Source organism: Drosophila navojoa, chromosome 5 (assembly GCF_054131105.1).
Source record: "Drosophila navojoa isolate 15081-1374.11 chromosome 5, UAZ_NAV_1.0, whole genome shotgun sequence".
In the NCBI taxonomy this organism is placed as follows: domain Eukaryota; kingdom Metazoa; phylum Arthropoda; class Insecta; order Diptera; family Drosophilidae; genus Drosophila; species Drosophila navojoa.
In genome coordinates, this window is record NC_142893.1 from 25,143,354 (window position 1) to 25,163,815 (window position 20,462).

General features: G+C 36.5%; 2 protein-coding genes, 1 long non-coding RNA gene and 1 other non-coding gene across 5 annotated transcripts in view; 3 read left to right on the plus strand and 1 right to left on the minus strand.

The window, feature by feature from the left end:
• Nucleotides 1-20,462, plus strand: part of EcR (Ecdysone receptor) — a 97,536-nt gene that overhangs the window by 15,603 nt on the left and 61,471 nt on the right. The gene's annotated exons all lie outside the window — the stretch shown is intronic.
• On the plus strand, nucleotides 5,319-5,391 carry TRNAK-CUU (transfer RNA lysine (anticodon CUU)). Its single transcript has one exon. It is a non-coding gene; the product is annotated as a tRNA-Lys (tRNA).
• Nucleotides 10,900-11,354, plus strand: LOC149091247 (uncharacterized). The gene is made up of 2 exons (XR_016196985.1): nucleotides 10,900-11,109; nucleotides 11,168-11,354. It is a non-coding gene; the product is annotated as an uncharacterized LOC149091247 (long non-coding RNA).
• Nucleotides 11,222-12,944, minus strand: LOC108654689 (uncharacterized). The gene is made up of 4 exons (XM_018106190.3): nucleotides 12,570-12,944; nucleotides 11,777-12,427; nucleotides 11,515-11,716; nucleotides 11,222-11,460 (listed from the first exon to the last, which is right to left on the minus strand). The coding sequence occupies exons 1-3, from the start codon at nucleotides 12,676-12,678 to the stop codon at nucleotides 11,706-11,708; spliced, it is 771 nt and encodes a 256-aa protein (XP_017961679.1). The 5' UTR covers nucleotides 12,679-12,944; the 3' UTR covers nucleotides 11,222-11,460; nucleotides 11,515-11,705.

Genomic DNA, 20,462 nt, shown 5'->3' on the forward strand with positions numbered 1-20,462 from the left:
TAAAACACTAAAAATAAATCGAAATTTCGGTTTTGGTATTTCGTATTCGCTCTTCAATTCTTGTTTGGGCTTTTCTTTTGCTTGGCTAATTGCCTATGTGTGATTTTTTTTATCAATGAATGGGATTATCAGCTGTCACCTGAGTGACTCTAATGATGATCTCATCTTTCTGCGACTCTATCCTAAGAGATTTTGTTTGGACTCAATGTGTAGCTTAACTTCTAGACTTTTATACTTCGACTTAATATATTTAGTATTTTTAATAGTTCTTTAGAGTAATGGGATATCTTTTCTATATTTTGTAATTTGGCATTCTCTCAAAGCCTGCGATCTTAGGAACTAACTCATCATACAAATTTTTCTCGTATGTTCCCTATAGAGAATGTTTTGTACCTTACAGATTGCAAAATATTTTGAATACATTTAATTTCACAGTTTTATTCAATTATATATAACTGTGCTTTGTAATGTTGAATGACTAATAAATGAATGCAAAAATATTTCAACTAGAAGTCGAGTTAAACAGCGCATATAAAATATATATATGCATATATGTATGTATGTATCTCAGTGTATTTATATTGCAGTGGCAAATCGAAACTCATAGACAACGTATACACACACATATGCATGTGTATTTGTATTTGTTCTTGGTAAACATTCACTATGTACTTTGTATACTCTCGCTTTCAAATTGAAATGAATTTAACAGCTCGAATCGTCGACGCTTATCTCAGCAAATGGCGCAACCGAGTGCAACGAATATATACCCCTAATGTATATGAGCGATGTATAACAAGTATATATACACATATATGTTTGTATATTTTCTATAGATGTAGTAAAAGTTTTAGCACAAACAGAAATACGTAAATACGAAAAACATCGTCCATTAATTAAATGAACGGCTAGAAGGTGTCGTTGGCACAGAGCGTGAGCTTTGTTTTGTTTGTTTTTCTTTTGCTCGATATTTGATTGATGTTTATGGCACTAGACGTAGCTATAGGTTTAGATAGGTCCGCTGCATAGCCGATGATTAATTGCTAAATAATGCGAGGCAATGCACTCGTAAAGCATGCGAAACAAAACTTAAATAACAAAAGATGTCATTCACGAAGAAGAAAACTGCAGATGACCTTAATCCAACTACATAACTCTGGATATGTATGATGCCCCTGCAAAGGTTTGTCGAGCGGTGTGGCATCTTAGTGCACAATCTTGACAGGATGGCAACGCCAATGCGAGAAGAGTTTCGGAAGACTGTTGATAGAGGCAAGAGCCGGTAATAAAAACTCATTTAAGCAGTCAATATATATATGTGTATATACATATACATATATATATATAATGCATGTGCATATGTACATGTGTATATCGACATCTCTAGTGAGCTGTGTTGACGTTTTGGCTAGATCTGGCTTATTTCCAAGCGCTTTTTAGAAATGCGGAAAACTTGTTTTGAATTTTTAAAAATTTTTAATAAATTTTATAGATTTTTTTCAGTGTTCCCATACAAAAATATCTAAATCTAATATAAATTTCAAAATGCAATCAAATCGAAAAATACATAAAAAAAATGTTTGCATATTTTACATAAAGCATGCAAAAATGCGAAATCTCCATTCAGCTTTTTTTTTTTCGCCTTTCCAGCTAGAACCAGTTTTTTGTTCTATGCGATCAATCTGTAGCATTATATGGAAGTTACAGTTGCGTCTCACAGCAATTAGCTTTTGTGCGTCTACTAGACTTTCACTGCTGCAAGATCAAGTATACGAAGGAATTATAGTTATTATTAGTTATTAGTTGTAATAAATGTATACATCTTTAATAAGTATATACAGCATACAAGTTGTGAGATGTGGAAGAAATCTTGTATATATATATTATAACCACTGCACGAATCAACATAAATTCGAGTAGATTGCAAACAATTTTTCGGGTGATTTTTTGGCATTTTTTGTGAGTCGAAAACAATGAACCTAAGGCGCAGTAAATTCTGATAATATATATACCTAAAAGTAAAAAGTAAAAAAAGTGAAAGAGACAGACGAAAACAGCAATAAAAAGCCAACTGCATGTTTACCGAACAGATACGTATAATAACACTTACAGACACAGATGCAGATACATGTTCAGCTACAAATACTGATACTTGCCATATGCATAGGTATTATATGTATATGTATGTGTGTCTTTTCGAACAAAGCATTTCAAATCGCAGCACACAAACAAACGCAGCGCAAGGCACAAAAAATTTCAGAACAAAGGCACACGAAAAATAAAAAGTAAAGAAAAGTCTGAAATGTGAAATGAATAATTTGGCAAAAGCCCGAGAATGCCTACAAAATACCATTTAAAATGAACAATCCTATTTTATTATTAATTTAGGTTTTATTATTATAAACCAAATTGAATTTGCAATTTTTGATATTTATTTTATTGCTTTCATCATTATTTCTATGAACGCTCGATTTTTAATCATCACTGTAAAATTGTAGAAGTCAAATTTATTTTGATCGAAAGTTACGTGTTTTCTCATAATTCCTTTTAGATTTTATTCTAAAAATATCCATTACACTTTAACAAATCCAACTTTCTACGAATTGTTGGAACTTTTTCATTTTGATTTATCAATATTGTTTTTATACCCTGCAACCATTGGAAATGGGAAATCAGGGTAATGGTTTTGTTAAAAGTATGTAACAGGCAGAAGAAGGCGCGGCAGATCCCACAAAGTATATATATTCTTGATCAGGGCGACAAGCTGAGTCGATTTGGCCCTGTCCGTTCGTCCGTCCGTGTGTATGAACGCGTCGATCTCAGAAGATATAAGAGCTAGAGACTTGAAATTTTTCTTCCTAGGTTCGTGTATATCACGCGAATATCAAGTTTATCACTAAAAATCGATAATTATCCCGATATTTTTATCGGTTAAGAACCTTATCAAAGGCAAGTTATTTAATTATATCTCCTACGCCTTTAGAGCCAGAGCTTCCAAATTAAATGTGGACTTATGTGTATTTTATATAATATCGGGTTTTGTTGTAATTTACCCTCATCCTTATATCCACCCCTCACCCTCATATTTGTAAAAGTACTTTAAATACTAGAGACTTGTGCTTCGGTATATACATATATACATTTAAACATTATGATTACGTTCTGCAAGTTTCATTAAGATCGTACGTCTACAAATTGAATTATTGAATATTGCCAAAACTGCAGCGCAGCCCAAGCGCAGTCGCCTGTGTATGTACGTGTGTGTGTTAGTCGAGCAGTCTCGACTAAAGCTTCCTTAATTGTTTTTATTTATTTATTTAAAAAAAATTTTTTTTATAGTTAGGAAACGGAATAATTGGAAGCTAACCGATTAAAATATTTTTGCTCTGTTTTAATATAAATTTCGATTGCAAAGGTGGAATATTATTTTTATTTTCAAAAGAATTTGTATTGTATAAGTTCAGTTTCGATAAGAAATCTTAAAACTCTTTAAAGTGAATTAGCTTTGAGACATTTCTGGGTTTTTATATTTTAAGTTTTATTATTTATATTTTTGTAGATTTTTATTATTTTGTTTTAATAAAACATTTACTGTGTTTTTACGTATTTTTTGTAACTTATAAATTCGATTCGTACTTTTACACTTATTGTCAATTAGAGATTTAATCAGAAACTCATTTCAATAATTTACACATGTGAAATATAATACGTTTTGTGTTTTAAAAACGGCAAGAAAAATTTGAGTGCGTCGCAGACTACTTGGCGTATGTGCAATGAGTCATGAGTCGTCATACGCACCAATGACTCATGCACACATAGGCACACACACATAGACATACAATAAATATAAAACTGTCTGCATGAAATTTTCGCACTTGTTAAATGAATGCGTCTACACGGATATTTTTATTGTTGGTCGTGTGTGTGTGTGCGTGTGTTTGTATTGTTTTTTATTTTGCGTAAAAAGTGCGTGGCATGTGCCGGCATTCGCGCCGGCTTCGCTTTATCGCAACTGAAACTCAATGAACCGTAGACAAAAAAAAATAAAAATAAAAAAAATAGTAAAATTTGGTATTTGAAGTTCGCGCATTGAAAACTACCCTGTAAGTTTTGTGAAAACCCTCTTTGAGTTGCAACCAAACAATTTAATTTTTTCCAATAACAAATCATATAATATATATAATATATTTTTATTTTATAAATAAAATTCATAAAATAATACGAATAAACTATTCGTGTTTCGATCGAAATATTACATAATTGACTTTCAGTTAGTTACAAAAATACATAATTCAAAAGAAAAATTTAAATAAGTCAAATTTATTTACACAAGAATATTTTCTTAAAGCTTTTAGATTAACTACATACATTTAATATTCTGAATGAAAAATTGAACATAATACTTACGCCCTAAATACCCTGTATAAAACTAGTAAATACCTAATAATAACCAACTAAATCAAGAGTAGCAGAATAACAACTAATGCACACATACATATTTATATATACACAGACGAGGTGGCGTGAAATAGCAAAGAAAGCAGCCAGAAAAAAATGCCATAAATAGTTGTTGGTGCTTCAGTCGCTGCAGTCGTTGGCGTCGCTGTCAGCGTCGACTGCAAAAAGGGGTACACATGAAAACTGTTGCGGTGGGTCAGGGTGAAATGAAATAGAAATCTATGAATAGTTGTTGCTGTTTGTAGTTTCTATGCGAATAGCGGACGAACGAGCGAGCGAGACACGAATAGTGAATAGTGCCATTACGTTTGTATGAATGAAATGGACAATGAAATTATAAAAGCCAACCGAAACTGATTAAAGCACTGGAAGAGGGCAATTAAAATGCGACTGCAATGCAATTACATGCATTTCAGGGGCAGTGCTCGGGGAATCGTAGTTGTGCTGCTCGGGGTGTGTTAGTTGTTTGTATAAGCAGCAGTAAAAATAATCAAATATTACAATTGTGCTGCGTGTCGGCAATCAGCAACTGAGCAGGTGAGCAGAGCGCTGCAGGTAATCAGGTAATGAGCGACACGATATCAATTGTCAAACTACTAATTACTTTAACCTGAATTGGAAAGAATACCAAATTACGCATACGCAGTGTGGCACCAGTTCGGGCAGCTATCTATAAAGGCCACAACTCATCGCAAGCATCTGAGTCTTTGTTTACATTAACGTTGTTCGTATTTCTATATATATCTGTAAGTTTATTTAAATTTTTATTTTTAGAATATTCTATGCGTTGCTAATATAAATGCTTGTGAATAGATTTTGATCTGAGTACAAGTAATGTATTGGCTTCTATTCAGGCAAGTGCCCGGCTAGCTCAGTCGGTAGAGCATGAGACTCTTAATCTCAGGGTCGTGGGTTCGAGCCCCACGTTGGGCGATCTATTTTTTAATTTTTTTTAAATCATTAAAAATTTAAGGAGAAAATGGTTATACTTGTATATATAACATATATTTTGTAAATTGTTATTAAAAACCACCAAAGGAAAAAATGCAACATACGGCAATGCGAGAATATTGCAAATACGTGCGCAAATCGAACAAGCGAAAAAAATATTTAATAAAAAAGGAAAAAAAAAGTAACAAGACTCTGACACCGACACGTTTGTGCGCTTTAGAGAACAACGACAGAAAAACCGACGACGCGTCGTCGACTTCGTTGTGGTGTGGGTGTGACGGGCAAGCAGGGGGCTTGTGAGCTGCTGATGGGGGCGTCAAAGCGAAGGCGCGAGAAGCAGTAGACAGCACGTCAACGACAACAACAACAACAGTAATAGCAACAGAACAATGGCAAAACGAAACCGCCGAAAAAAAATAAAAAACAAAATGGCCGGCTGGCTGCAGTTTTGTTATTTTTTCGAGTTTCGGATGTTTTGTCGAAAATGTGTGTCTGGCGCAAGACAAGGACAGCTACAAGCAGCGGGTTGAATCGCGCGTGTGAAGGATAGAGATAGAGACAACGAGAAAGCGTGTTTGCGCTTTCGGGCAGCATTTAAATGAAATTAGAATTGAGACTCATGAACGACTCTTGTTGAAAGTGGGTGGGACGATGGAGGGGCAGTTAACTTAATATGTATGAATATATATATGTATGTATGTATGTATAAAATATTTTCGCTTTCGCATGACACAGAAAAGAAACACACACACGCACACAACAGTGCACACCATAGCAAAGCCAGACAGGCGGATAAGAAAGCACTCAAATATTGTCTGTCTCGCTCCATCCCATCTCTTCGTCCCTCTGGCCTGTCTGTCTGCTGTCGTCATTTGCCTCTAGCCCTGACCCTAATTTTTGGGTAAATAAACATTTCGTTGGGCGCGCTATTCACTTTATTCATAATGTTGTTGGTATTGCTGTTTTTTTATTTGTTCACTTTTGTTCTGTCATTGCGACACCGTCTCATCGACTTTGAGGCATATCTCTTAAGCCCTTATCTGGCTAATCGACTCATTTGTCCGCATCTGTTCTCCCGTCTGTGAATGAACTGTGTATGCGATGCGGTTATGTATTGTTTAGGATATTTTGCCTGCTGGATGAAGGTGTCATCATTCGATGCTGGAGGCTTAGGCAACATTTGCTTTAATTCATACATTTATTTTTTTGTTATATACCCGACTCAGGCTTAAAATAGCACATTGACCCATAAACAAAAATACCTGTTATATACCCTGTAATATTATACTCAAATACTTGAGTTGATGTATAGCCAAAAAAAACCTAATTTGATTGTATTCTGAAATGTGAAAAATTGAGTTGAAAGATATATGATGAAGCATGGTATCTGCCAGGCGTCCCTCTGTCTGTTATATAGATTTCTAAAAAACGTGATGTTCAATATCCTATGGTTTCATCATAGTGATTGGAGTAACCTGAAGGGTAGACGGATAGGAGCTATAAGATAATGTATAGGCCACAGACCACACATACAGAAGGACTCATAAATTGAGAATAGAGTCAGTCAACGATACATATAGGGTATTCCGACGTCGTCTATTTCCGACAATTGTATGCATTATTCGTTTTCTACTTCCTTTTCTAAGCTAGTACCCAGTTGTTCCACGTTTCTTATCGCAGACAGCATTATTGTTGTTTATTAAAAAATTTCTATGTTAAATTTCAAGTTCAATGTTTCTTTTCATTTCTTGCGTTTCTCTTTCATTACGTTTTCTGTTTTGTCATATGACGCATGAGGATCTGTCAGCTGTTTAGATATTCCATGGCGATGTTATTGACCCTGCTGCAATAATTGACCATTTTTCGGCTGTATTTCAGAAGTTCGGTTTATTGAATTTTTATGATGCTGTTTGCAAATGCTGATTTATTTATCTCAATTTCGCATTTGACTTTACAATTTGCTTTCTTCTCTTTCTGTACATCGAGTTGATTGCTTATTGAAGATATCGAAAATTGAAAACTGGTTGCTCTCGCTAACAGAATTTTATTATCGTTGATCTCCATTTTATTCCCCCTTCATTTTCCACTTTCTCTGAAATTTACGCAGCTGTTTAATATGCGAACCGCTTAATGCTTCAATAAACATGCAATTTTTATCAGCTATATGTGTATGTATATAGACTGCATAGACATATAACCTGAAGTACAAGGTGACCCACTGAATACGGGTAATTATACTGTAAAGCTAATGAAAAGTGGAAATCAATAAAGGATTTGTAGCAGACAAAAAGAGGTGGACAGATCCCATAGATTCTTATAATATGTATTCTTAACTCTTCTTAATGGCCCGTACAACACCCACACTTGTTTCCAAAAATTGAAAACTTTTGGAATTGAATTCAAGTTTTCAGGCGTTTCTTTAATATCACTAATTGCTCAAGGACTACAATGCGGTGCAGTGTACGGCGCATCGGGTCCCAAACATATCGATGTCTTAGAGCTAATACCTTTCTTTTCTAAAACATGTTATTGAAATTCGATTGGATTTCGAATGACGCAGAACATCGAATCGAAATTAGTAAGCACATAGATTCGTATATCCGAAAACCCAGATACGCCAGGATTCAGGGCATCTCGTAGACGGGTATATGAAACATATTATAGCACACATGTTTCTTTACCTTAGCATTTGCCTATTTTATTGTTGTGGTTCTTTCAGTCACATATAAACAGCTAATTACTTTTATATTGTTATTGGCTCGCTTCCTGGTTCATTCAGCAGCTACGCAAAGAATTTGACTCTAGCACAAACACAGTTATCTGCATAAATGAGGTCATTATCTCAAGGTCGCTTTCAATTAATGTTGCGTTTCGCCATGTGCGATAAATGTTTTTGATGTGGGGCCATATCGAAAATACGTACACATCTGAAAAAGTCGGTGAAAGTATTGTATATGTATATATATGTAGTCGTTGTATGGTGAATTTAATTGAGGGCGTCAGAAGATGCCTCGAATGTTAGATATAAATGAACGAACCTATTCAATCGAACGCTAACCGAACTTTGTTGCGATCACATGAAATTAACTTTGTATATGGAAAGCTTGTGATATAACTCAACAGATATTGATGTGTCAATGAAAGCTATTTTTTTTCATTAAATTAATTTGAATATAAATATGTATTTATTTTTATATTCGTTTTTTTTTTCTCTTCGTAGCTAAAAAAATGTAATCTAATTTTATATCATTTCATGAAAGATTAAAAACTGCAGATCGCAGGGTATCTTTTAGTCGACTATGGTTTTATTTTATTGTTTGGTTTATGAATAGGAGATTTTTTTTTTTTTTTTTTTTGCACGCAACCTTGATAAACTATTTTATCTATCAGCGAAATGGGGCCAATGACAACAGCATGCCTGTGTATCCCACTTTTCTTGGGGTTAGTGTGCCAATCTACGAAGAGATGTGTGCTCTATTCTATTCGATTCTGTTCTGCGCTCTTCAATTTGATTCTCGTCTGTTCATGGGCTATTTCCGGATGCGTAAACAAATTATCTATGCAAATAAAAATAGTGCAAAGTGCGTCGCAGTAGCAATTCTGTAAAGTTCTATGGTGGGTGTGGTCGAAACTGATGTTGGGGGAGCAGGTGGTTTGAATATCTATCTATCTCTATAAATAATTCGAATTTGGTATGCGATTGATATCGACGTAGAGCATGGCTGAAACCTATTCAAGGTACAGCGTCATATCTGGCTTTATGTAAGCGCCTGTCTGGAGCACTGGCGTGAATGGAGAGAGGGCTGCTAAAAGGCGGTGCTAGGGGCTAGCGGGTGTCAACAATGTCGAGCAAAACAATTAAAACTACTAAGTGCGAAGCTTTCGGCTCTATATATGTACTTACTTATATGTATATGTATAGAGATATATGTGGGCGTATGCGGGTGGCAAACCGAATGACGTTGTTGACATTGTTAACTGTGACCCAGAAAGTGTGTAGTGTAATGAATAATTGTGCGACGCAATGTGCCAAAGTGCTTCAGGGAGTGTGCTGTGGCCCAGTGCTTGCCAACAATGAAACCATATTGAGCTCAGCTATTAATGGTGTGTGTAATATTAGAATTACTCCTGAGAGCCGCCCCAATGCAAAGACTTGAGTCAAGTAAGAGTATCTTAAGTGTCTGATAATTGAAGAGACATATGAGTGTAAAGAGTGCCTCTAAATTACCGTACCACCATTTATTATAGGTGCTGAAGCGCGTTTGGACGTACAGACGGACATGAGTAGACCTATTGAATATTTGCCATTTTACTAAAAACCTGTTCACGGATTGGATCTGTTTGCAAGTGATATTGGTTTTTATCGATCGTATTCAACAACAGTTACAGAACAGTCAAAGAGCAGTGGCTCTATTCAAATACGGATAGACGGATGGACGAACGGATATACATATATAATCATACCCGTTTCCTTTTGATAGAAATATTTTACCCTGAAACTTTATTTTGAAAGGAGAGTATAATAAAGACCACAAAATAAATAGCCATAAAATGTTTGTAGAAATCGTCAACTGAGGCCGCAATATACAATCAATGTATACAAAGGAGGTGCATTTAAATGGCAATAAATCTAAATTAACAAACATGTCTACAAAACGAAATGTGACACAAAAAATTACCCGACTGCCAGACTGGCAAATGACCCAGAAAAAGTCACCAAAAAATGCACAAAGAAATAAAATTCAATAAAAGTAAAACCAAATCAAAAATGGAATACACTGAAAAAAAAAACACAAAGGGAAAAGTACGAAAATAAAGACAAACACATATGCCTATATGCAAATGCAAAAAGAGAAAAAGAGATATATATATATATACATGTGTGTGTGTGTGTGTGTGTGTGTGTGTGTGTGGTAGAGAGAGAGAGAAAGGGACGTGTGGGAGCAGGAGGTGGTTTTCTGTTAACCTTGAGCCGTCGACTGATTACAAAATTGCAGCGATAACTGCCACTGACCCCAGCGTGAATAAAGCGAATAACTGAGAGCAGCGCGAAAGAAACAGACGGAGAGCATGCACACTGCCTCTGATAAGTCATCGGCGTGAAACGTCATCGTTCTCTTTCCTGGCCGCTTCTCTCACCCCCTCCGGCTGCATTTAGCTGTTGACGCTTTGGGCTTTATGATTTCATATGAAACTCTTTAAAACGAGGAAATTACTGGAAACTATATCTGTAACATTGGTATAGATAGTATAATATAAAATGTATATTATATAACAATATACAGTAGAATCCGGTTACAACGACTCCGCTTATGGCGTCCGTACGGTTATTGCGACGGAATGCTGGTCCCAAAACAAACAAATATGAGCAAACTTATATGGATATAACGTCCCCCGGTTATAACGACGCTCCCTTGAGCTGTTAAACAGCTGTTATTATACAGTTCATTTGTATTCTAACCTATAGAGGAATTCCAATTTGATGGGATCGGCAACCTTATAAAACTGAAAAATTAACTAAAATAAAATCATCCTTAGCTTTGACTTTTCAGTTAAATGTGCAATGTATACATAAATTGGAAGTTGGGAAGTATATAAAAGTTTATTTCGGTCTTAACATTAGAAAGTTTTCATAAATAAATTACAGCAGTTATATTGAAGCGATCAAGATGATCAGTCTAAGAAGGACTAAAACATATGGTATTTTTCAACATATGCAAGTTTACAGTCCATGATATTTAATTTCCCACCGTTTCAGATCTGAATCGGCAATTGGAAGAAGCTCCCAAAAAGAAAACCAGAAAATGCTGAGTTCTCGAGTTCGATAATTAATCGTTGATTCATTTAATTACTATACTTGTTACATAATGCACTAATATACCATTCAAAATGTTTGTAAACATATATAGTTTGATTGCAAATAAATCTGTAACACCTGACTGGAAGCATGTGACCTGTCGATTCGCTGATTGTTGATTTTAGCATAAGAAAAGGTGAGACACTTCATAAGTCCCAAGTAAGAAGTACAAACATTTCGTACAGTTTTTTATACTGCGAAGAAGAGTTATTAAATCTATGTATATAAGTGAATGGATATATACAAACCGTTTTCTTCTTTTTATTAACAATACGAAAGTCTTCTTTTGTTTATCTTAACATATTTGCAGTGAGCAATATTTCTGTTGTTCTTTTCTTTTTTTGGGGTGAACTTTGGTGAATAAAAATGTATTCATCGATATACTATGTGTTCCATTTCCCCCATATCAAAAACCAAACAAAACTATCACAAAGAAAAGTCAAAGCATGCCTGAAAGAAAGAAATGCGAACCGTTCTGAATGGTCTGTAGAGAATAAGTTTGAGACATACCCTGCAATTTGGCCAATTGCTCGGTCGTCATGACAATGGGCATCATATGCTCCGTGTAGTTGTTCAGCACCAACTTCGGATCAGCTATGGGCCCCATGTAACATTTGCGCATCTTGAGGTATTGAACCCACACGTTTAGCGATTGCTCCTGTCCGCCCACGTTGCGCAACTGACGATCGAGGCTGACCTGTCCATCGTTGAGAAAGACCTGTCGGGTCAAGTGAATATGTCGATTGGTTATATAGATATTCGAGGGTTGTTGATCCTGAACACGCTGAGCCAAGCCCTGAATCTGTTGATCCTGCAGCACAGTGCGCATAAAGTTCTCACTGATCAAATGCAAATTGCAATCCCGTAGATCTCGCATCGATTGCTCTAAGCCTCCATTTTTTTCGCGTAGCGCCTGCAGCTGAGCGTCCAATTGCTTCTTATCCAGTTCGTATAGCTTGAGCGTCTTCTCCCATTCCTCGTTCAAGACGCGCATATCCGAGCTGCGCTCCTTCGAAGCGATCTTCGCGCTCAAGTAGCGCTCCGATAGCTCCGTAAACTTGGACAGCGCGTATATGCATGCGAAGATCCAAAAGAAATGTAAGTATATATCAATGGAGCTGCTCTTGCAAGTGTCCGAAAACGCGTCCTGCAGTTCCTCATCTAATGTATTGTTCGTATCCATATTATAGTTCATTGTTGTGTCACGTGTGAAAGTCATTTGTTGTTTAACATTTAGAGATTATAAACTCATGACACGGCTGCTTTGATCACAAGTTTTCTACTGTTATTCTCTTGAACTTACCCATTTGCTCTGCTTCCACTTGGAAAGCCATCATCTGTGAGTAGTAAGAGATGGTCCATATTAAAAGGGACAGACCCAAGCAGATTATCCAATTTGCAAAGCTTCTCATTTCTAGAAGGGTTTCGCTCTGCTTTGTTCGGTCGTAAAAACGATTTGCTGGAATTTCTTTTGGTTTATTGAAGCTATTAGAGTTATGTAACTTTTAGAATTTTGTTTTGTGATCTACTAGCAAGGCCCTCTTAAAGGGGACTTGGCATATTTTCGAGCAAAAACAAAATAATTGAAAACCAGATATTGAAATAAATTTTGGATTATGAATATGAGAACAATTATGTCGTGGCTTATTTCGTTTTTAAAACATGTTAGAAATCTGTTTCAAGAATACGCATAGAACAGGACACTTCTCTTAGTTTCTTCTCTAATAGAAAGTTTTGTATATTAAAAAGTTTTTGAGCTAGGAAAATTTAAAATATTACTTTACTTTCCATCTCTTCTATGGATGTAATATAATATATTAATGAGCATACAATACATTTGGAAACCATCCAGTTCCAGCCTCAACTCTCTCCAATATTTTCAAATTTTATGGATATATGTATATATAATTAATCACTTAATATACATAAGAACATATTATGCAGTGCCCGATTGCACGACCAGTTCCATTGCGTTGTTTGGCTTTGAATGAAATAATATTTCCATAGATTCTAAGACATGTTCCTCCGTTTCTCAATGTCATCTTGGGCAATTTTCTCTCCACTCTTTGGGCTAATTAATGGCTTGTCGCGCTAACTTACTTCTATTTTGTAAAGTCATATAATCCTTACAGACAGACGTCATCAATTTCCTTCGCTTGGCTCTTGCATGTGTGGCAATTACAGTTTAGAGTTGACTAGCTAATGCCATAACAGAGCTTTAGCAAATAAATTCGCTGATTTGCAGATACACTGTAATTTAAATTTATAAATTATATGTATTAGAAAAATGTCTGTAGTTTGAATATTTATTGTAAAATTTTGAAAACAGAATCAGAAAAAAGAAAAACCAAAGTCCTCTAGTCGAGACTAGGAGATACCCTGAACCCTCCAAGCTGATATTCTAATCATTCTGCACTTTTATGCACACATGCATCCACACATTTGTATAAAAACGCGCGCTGCTAACTGCGCAGTAAGCAGCGACTGCGTTTGGGCTGCGCTGCAGTGTGGGCAATATTATGAGAATTTATATGTTGAATAATTTAATTTCTAGACGTACGATCTTAATGAACGTAATCATAATGTTAAAATGTGTGTACATTCCGACGCATAGCCCTCTGTACTTGAAATACTTGTTTTTTTTTTTTTTTTTCAATGGGAGCGAAGGGGGCGTCGTATCCAAAATCTGTAAATTATAAAATGATTGTATTCATTATATGTATATACACAGAAAATCTGAAGTTTCCATGTCTGAAAAAAACAAAATTAATTTTTCGATTATTCTCGATAAAAAGTTATCGTATGATTTATCGAAAAAATAAGACAAACTCGTACTGCGTATGGTATGCGCGAGTATGCATGCCAAATTTTCGCTCTGAAGATTTTGTGTCTTCTGAGATCGTATATTTCTTTCCTATTGATTGATTAATGATTTGGGAATAGACATAAATAAAACATAACCCTAATATTCAATTTATAGAGTATTATAAGCATATTCCGCCAAAGCGTCACCAACATGTCCCAAGTTAATTATAATCGGACTAAAGAAGAGGCAAAACGAAATATGAAAACAAATTTCGCACTTGTTTAAACTTTCATTTTGAAAAAGGTTTTGATATACATTAGCAGATAAATCGACACTACCACCAGCACCACTAGCGCTACTAGCGCCACCCCATTAGCCTTGCAGTCCATTAAGGGTTCTTTGAGGACATTTCTGGAATTCGGTATTGCTGTTATTATATAGTTAAATTTCATTAATTTGTTTTGGGCTTTGACTTTATAATTGCATTTGATTATGAAAAGGTTTTGTTTTAGATTCATTAACGGGACGTGTGTGAGGGTGTGTATCTGCATTGTGGTGTTTGTGTGTGTGGTTTTTCCAGCGCTTTGTTGATTTAATTAGGCACAAAGTTTGCGCCCCACAAAAACGCCAAAATGAGTAATAACCGCAGTCGACAAGTCGTTCATTGAACTGGCGGGCGCAACAAAATGAGTATGAATCTGAGCACATTTATATTTTTGTGAATACTCACGCACACACACGTACATTCATACAGGTTCTGCCTGAGAGACGGTTGTCAATTGTCGACAAACCTATACAGATATTCATTTGAATGCATATATGTACAATAATCTGGTTTATATATGACTTTCGGAGATTTTTTGTATACATTTAGAAAGGAAGAGAAAGTGAAGAAGCTCTAAGCAAGCCTAGGATGCTCAACAACAAGTTACCCTCGAGACCGCCCGACTTGCATCTTTAGATGAGCCCCATAGCTTGATCTTTCATAAATGTATACGAATTTTTGAGGATGCTTCAAGGCCCTAACATCGCAGAACTTGTGGACAAAAACTCTACCAATACCGCCACATACTGTTTGTAATTCCACTCAAGGAAAATGATCGATTTAAGAAGGGCCGACATCCAGAATGTAGTAGTTTCATAAAATATACCTTGAAATAAATATAACATTTTCAGACTTTAAAGTGAAGGTAACAGTTTTTAATCGATAATATTGAAGCGGGAATAGCTGTCGATTTATTTTTTAACAAACTGGGTATAGGTCCCTAGCTCTTATGGACCCTGAGATTGGTACTTTAATAATAATATACATTATAAACCATTGTATCCTGATTTCCCATCAATCAATAAAATATACAGTCACTCTATTACCCAAATTTTAGATCATGTTAATTATATCGGGAACGGAAAGACGTTTATAAAATTTGGTATATTCTCGAATTGCATATGATGGGGATATCTAGCTTCTAGCAAAAAACTTGATCCAAAACTGCATTTTTCTCAAGTTGGATTGGGCAGCTAAAAGTCACAGTCTATTTAAAAATTTAAATTTATGAAAGCTCATTTATTTATATAAAGTTAATTTATTTTGAGGCGCTCATTTACTTGTTAAGGAACGCACAAATAAAATTCGCTCGAGTTGGAACTTTAACTTTTGCAGCTGCTTAAATATTTGTGGTATTTAAAAATAATTTACATGCAGCACAGCCATCGAGAGGGGACTGGCGAATGGCAAGTGGGCGGTGCTGTTGTTGGGCGATGGGCGTGGCACGTGGTTAATGCGACACAGATTGCGTGTGGCATGTGCAGGCAAGTGCGGTGCTGTTTCAGCTGCCCTTGCCGCACAGTATCTACTCCTCCGAAGAGAAACTGCGTCGCCATTTTGACCAGCAAAGCAAAAAGGGCCTTGAGCCAGGCCAAAGGTCGTGCGAGGGAGAGGGTAGTGGACGAGGGGTACGTGGACGGGGGACGGGGGAAGGGGGAAGGGGGAAGGGGGAAAGGGTACAGCGCGTGTTGCGGCGTGTCCCAACAGCAGATCCTGTAATCCAATGCCAGTCCCAACAGGGCTCAACTGTCAAAGGATGTGCAAACACACGAGTCTCTCTGTCTGTCTGTCTGTCTGCAGCGAATGCATTTAAAATGAGAGCTGCAACAAGTGGCACAGGTGGTGCAGGTGATATAGCTATTCTCTACTATCGATAGCAGTGTGGAGGTGCCACGCCCACCATGTTTGTGGCCTCGTTTGCTATCAGTTTCCATCCAAATCAAACTCTAACCGAGCAGGGCTCTATTATTCTTGTCTAGGGGGTTCGTGTCCTAAAGGAAAATCGAAAATAATTCATCTGAATATTGAACTTTTTCAGAATTTGACTAAGAAATTACGGTTATTCTAATAAACTGGACTAAGTTGGTATTATAATGTATTTATTTAATTTTCTTAAAATTCCCAAATACTCATATTTAAAGCTAAAAATAGCATAAATAAATAATTAAAAAAATATATAGAAATAGTGGAAGGATTTGTAGCCCTAAACAAACAACACGGTTTTAATCGCTTAAGTTTTTTTGCACTTTTAAACTATAACTATATGATATATTTCGCTGAAAATATGACAAAGAATATTATTATATTTTTTATTCTTAAAATTTAAAAACTCTTTATCAAGAATGCTTATAATAATATAAATTAAAATGTATGAATTATTTTTAATTATACTTTAATTCGCTTCAGTTATTTTTTTTATATATTTACAACATATTTACAGTGTTATCAGTTGTATTATTATATTCGAGAATGATCAATCTACATATTTGCTACATAGCTATTCGCAATTGTCACATCGAGTAGAGGTGTGTCACGCAAGTTGGCATAAAAAATAAATATATTCGTTCATATATGTCACATGACTTCTGGAGATATATTTATTAGAAATTTATATTAGAAATATATGGTAATAAATGATTACGTTTAATATATATAAAGATTTATACTGTTTAAAAGTTAATAGTGGCTGAATTTGGCTGAATAAAATCAATTTTAATCAATGGTAATAATTACTCAATAGGTGTGCCTCTCTGTTAGTTTCTTTTTGTAGAGCTTTGCAGTAACTTAACAGAATGTTTATGGTTTGAATATAATCAATATATCAATGTATTTTCGGAGATCCCTTTCTTACATGTTCTGCCTACGCCCCTGTCCAGAGCATAGTATACTTAACTATGTGGCTGAATGGATATTATTATTGTTATGTTATCTTCTGCGTTTTTTTTTTGGACAGCTCGTCGAGTGTCGTCTCGTTGAGAGTAGCAATTTTCAATTTGAATTTGCATTTTGCATTTAGCACGGCGCGTTGAAATGAAAAACGTGCACGAATAATCAAGCTTTAGACAGACAGAGAAAGATACAGAGATAGCACCTGAGGGAGGGAGAGAGAGGCACAAGTAAAACGAGTGAGAGAGGCAGAGAGAGAGAGCGAGAGGGATAAGTGAGAAAGAAAGTAATATTGAGGGAAAGAGACAGAGTATGAAAGAGAGAGGAGAGAAGAGAGATAAGAAGAGGAAAGAAGGACTGATAGAGAAAGAAGAGAAAAAGGAGAGAGAAGTGAGAGTGAAAGAGAGTGCGACTGAGAGAGAATGGGATAGAGAGAGTGTGAGAGAGGGTGTGAATATATACAGCAACGACGATCGAGCGAGAGAGAGTGTGATAGATATAAAGAGACAACGAGAGACAAACGAGACAGAGATAGCTAGACCGTGAAAGAGATAGGGAGACCGATAGAGAGAAATAGAAAGACCAGAGAGTCGGATATTGACAGGAGATAACGTACATAAAGAATGAGTGAGAGATAAAACGAAAGAGCGAGAAAGACCCATAAGTATATTCTATACGAATAAAAGCGAGATAAAGGAACTTAGGGAACATAGAATTCAGATTGCTCAACATTGTAAAGTATATTAATGTCATTATTGGAGTTATATGTCTTAAAGAAGTATTGCAAGTAGTTTCGATTACCGCGATGGAGGGAGCTGAAAGGAGAAAATATTCTTATGGGTGCTCTAAGTGTTACATTTATAGTAACAATTGAACTGAGAATTAAGATGTATAAATCATAAAAATCATTATCTATATAGAAAAAATACAAATAAATAAAACATCTTTGAGTCACGCTTAACTAATCACATTCTTTATCTTTGTCCTTTGCAGGTGAGTTACCGCAGTTGAGCTGTCGCATTCGAGTAAGTGTATGCATAGATAAGTATGTATACAGATAGATATGTAAGATATGTAAGAGAAGATAGTTTAAGTTAAGCTCCATGTGGAAACCATATTGAAACTCGACCAACCTAATGCGACTCTGCACTTCTCTGTGGCGCGTTGTTCTGGCTGCAGCAATCAGAAGACAGCCATATAAAAAGACATAGAAATAAATTGCGCTGATAAAAAGCAATTGAAATGTCAATATGCAATAAAAGAAAATAAAATACCAAGCCGAAGCAGAGAGCGTTGGCAGGGGGGCTTGGAGGTGGTGAAGGCAGAAGGCAGAAGTCAACATAAAACTTATTTAAGTGAAAAATGCACGCACATAAAAATTGGAAATTGAAATAACCGAAACAAATCGAAACGAAACAAAGTGAATCGAAGCGACAAACAAAATTTCCTAACTGGCGGTCAATTGCAGTTGACCCCACCAACCTAAAACCCGCCCCTCCCGCCCCTTGCTCTAAAATATTTCCCTGATAACCGAACTACAAATGCATTTCCAGCTATCGCAATGACAAAAGTCCAATTGCCGTTTATGGATATATAGCTTCCAATATGCTAATGAAAAATGTAGGAAAAGCTCTAAAGTTAAGTATCTGGGCAGCCCTATGTTGTGGGTACAGTCCTCAGATCCCCATATCGCCATCGATATTTCATATATAAATTTGATAAATGTGTAATGTAAAAAACACAGTTGCTAATAGGTGATTCCTATAAGCCTATTATGTGCACGACTTACTGAATTACGTTTCTTCATAATTAATAATTTTTATTTGCGATAATTTATTTGGAGAGTCTTTCATAAGTATAATCGATTTAGAATAATCGATTATTTTACATTCGATCAATTTATCTAAATATGCATACAAGTAACTGGATTGATGAATCTTATTAAATTATCTATGATAATCGATCGATGAAAGTGATTCCATGAAATGGCTTAAATAGTTTTCATAATGCGAAATGCTGTTGTTAGCGCTTCGACAACTTCTCTCTGTTGCTGTTTGTGTTGTCGTTGTCAATTCTAGTTGTTCACGTTGTCTCTCTGCCCACAATCGGTGGCAGCCTCACTTTTGAAGCCCTCCCCAGCCCCATGTGCCCCTCCTCTCATATTCTTTTACTGCTCGACGGCCGCTGCCTGCCTCAACTGCGAATGCCGCGCGCGCCACTGAACGATATTAAACCTGACTTTGCCATTGTGCCTCTCGCTCGCACTCATAATCGGAGCAAAGCGAAACCTAGCCGAACAAGGCGAACCGGGCAAAGGAAAATACAACAAATTATTATGATTTTTATGTGCACGGTCTCTATGCAGTTATGAGCAAGAGAGAGAGAGAGAGAGAGAGAGGGAGAGAGAGAGGGAGAGAGAGAGAGCGAGCGAAAGATATAGAGGGAGAGCGCCTTTGAGCGAGCGCCCATGGATAACACAACAAACACACTGACATCGCGACGCCAGCAGCGCAGCAGCAGCGAAGCTAACTGCATTGTCGGTTGCTCGTTCAGTAGATTTGTGTGTCTTCGCATAATTTTAGCAGCTTGTATGACACGGCTGCGTAGACAAGTTTTCTGCTTTTTTTTTAGCAGGCTGGACACGCATACGTGTGTGTGTGTTGGCAGCGACTGCGACTGAGACTGCGAATGTGTCTGCTACTTTGTTTTTTGCTATTTGCCGTCAGCGAACTACCCCAACAAATGATAGCCGTGACGCCCAACACGCCCTAGCAAGCACATACAGTCACCCACTCATACTCATACTAACACATAGACACACACATAGGCACCCGCAGTTGCATTCACACCCAAATTGCTCCAGTGTACTACTGAACGTTTGGCAGTCGGCCAAAGCAGTCGAGTCACACACACATATGCAAACCAGAGAGAGAGAGAGAGAGAGAGAAAGAACCCCAGAAAGAGAGAGGCAGCGGCTAGCGAGTGAGAGAGAATGCGATGTGTCCCCCTCTCCACACCGCATTTCATACTCAGCTGTCATTGTTGATATTTTGTGTTTTCATCTTGAACTTTTGTGGTTCAATGTGTCTAGCCAACCCCCAAAATGAAATGCTGCCAAACGGCAAATTCACCACAGACGGCAGAGCATTTCCCCAAGCTGCAGCTCCCTCACTCGCTAG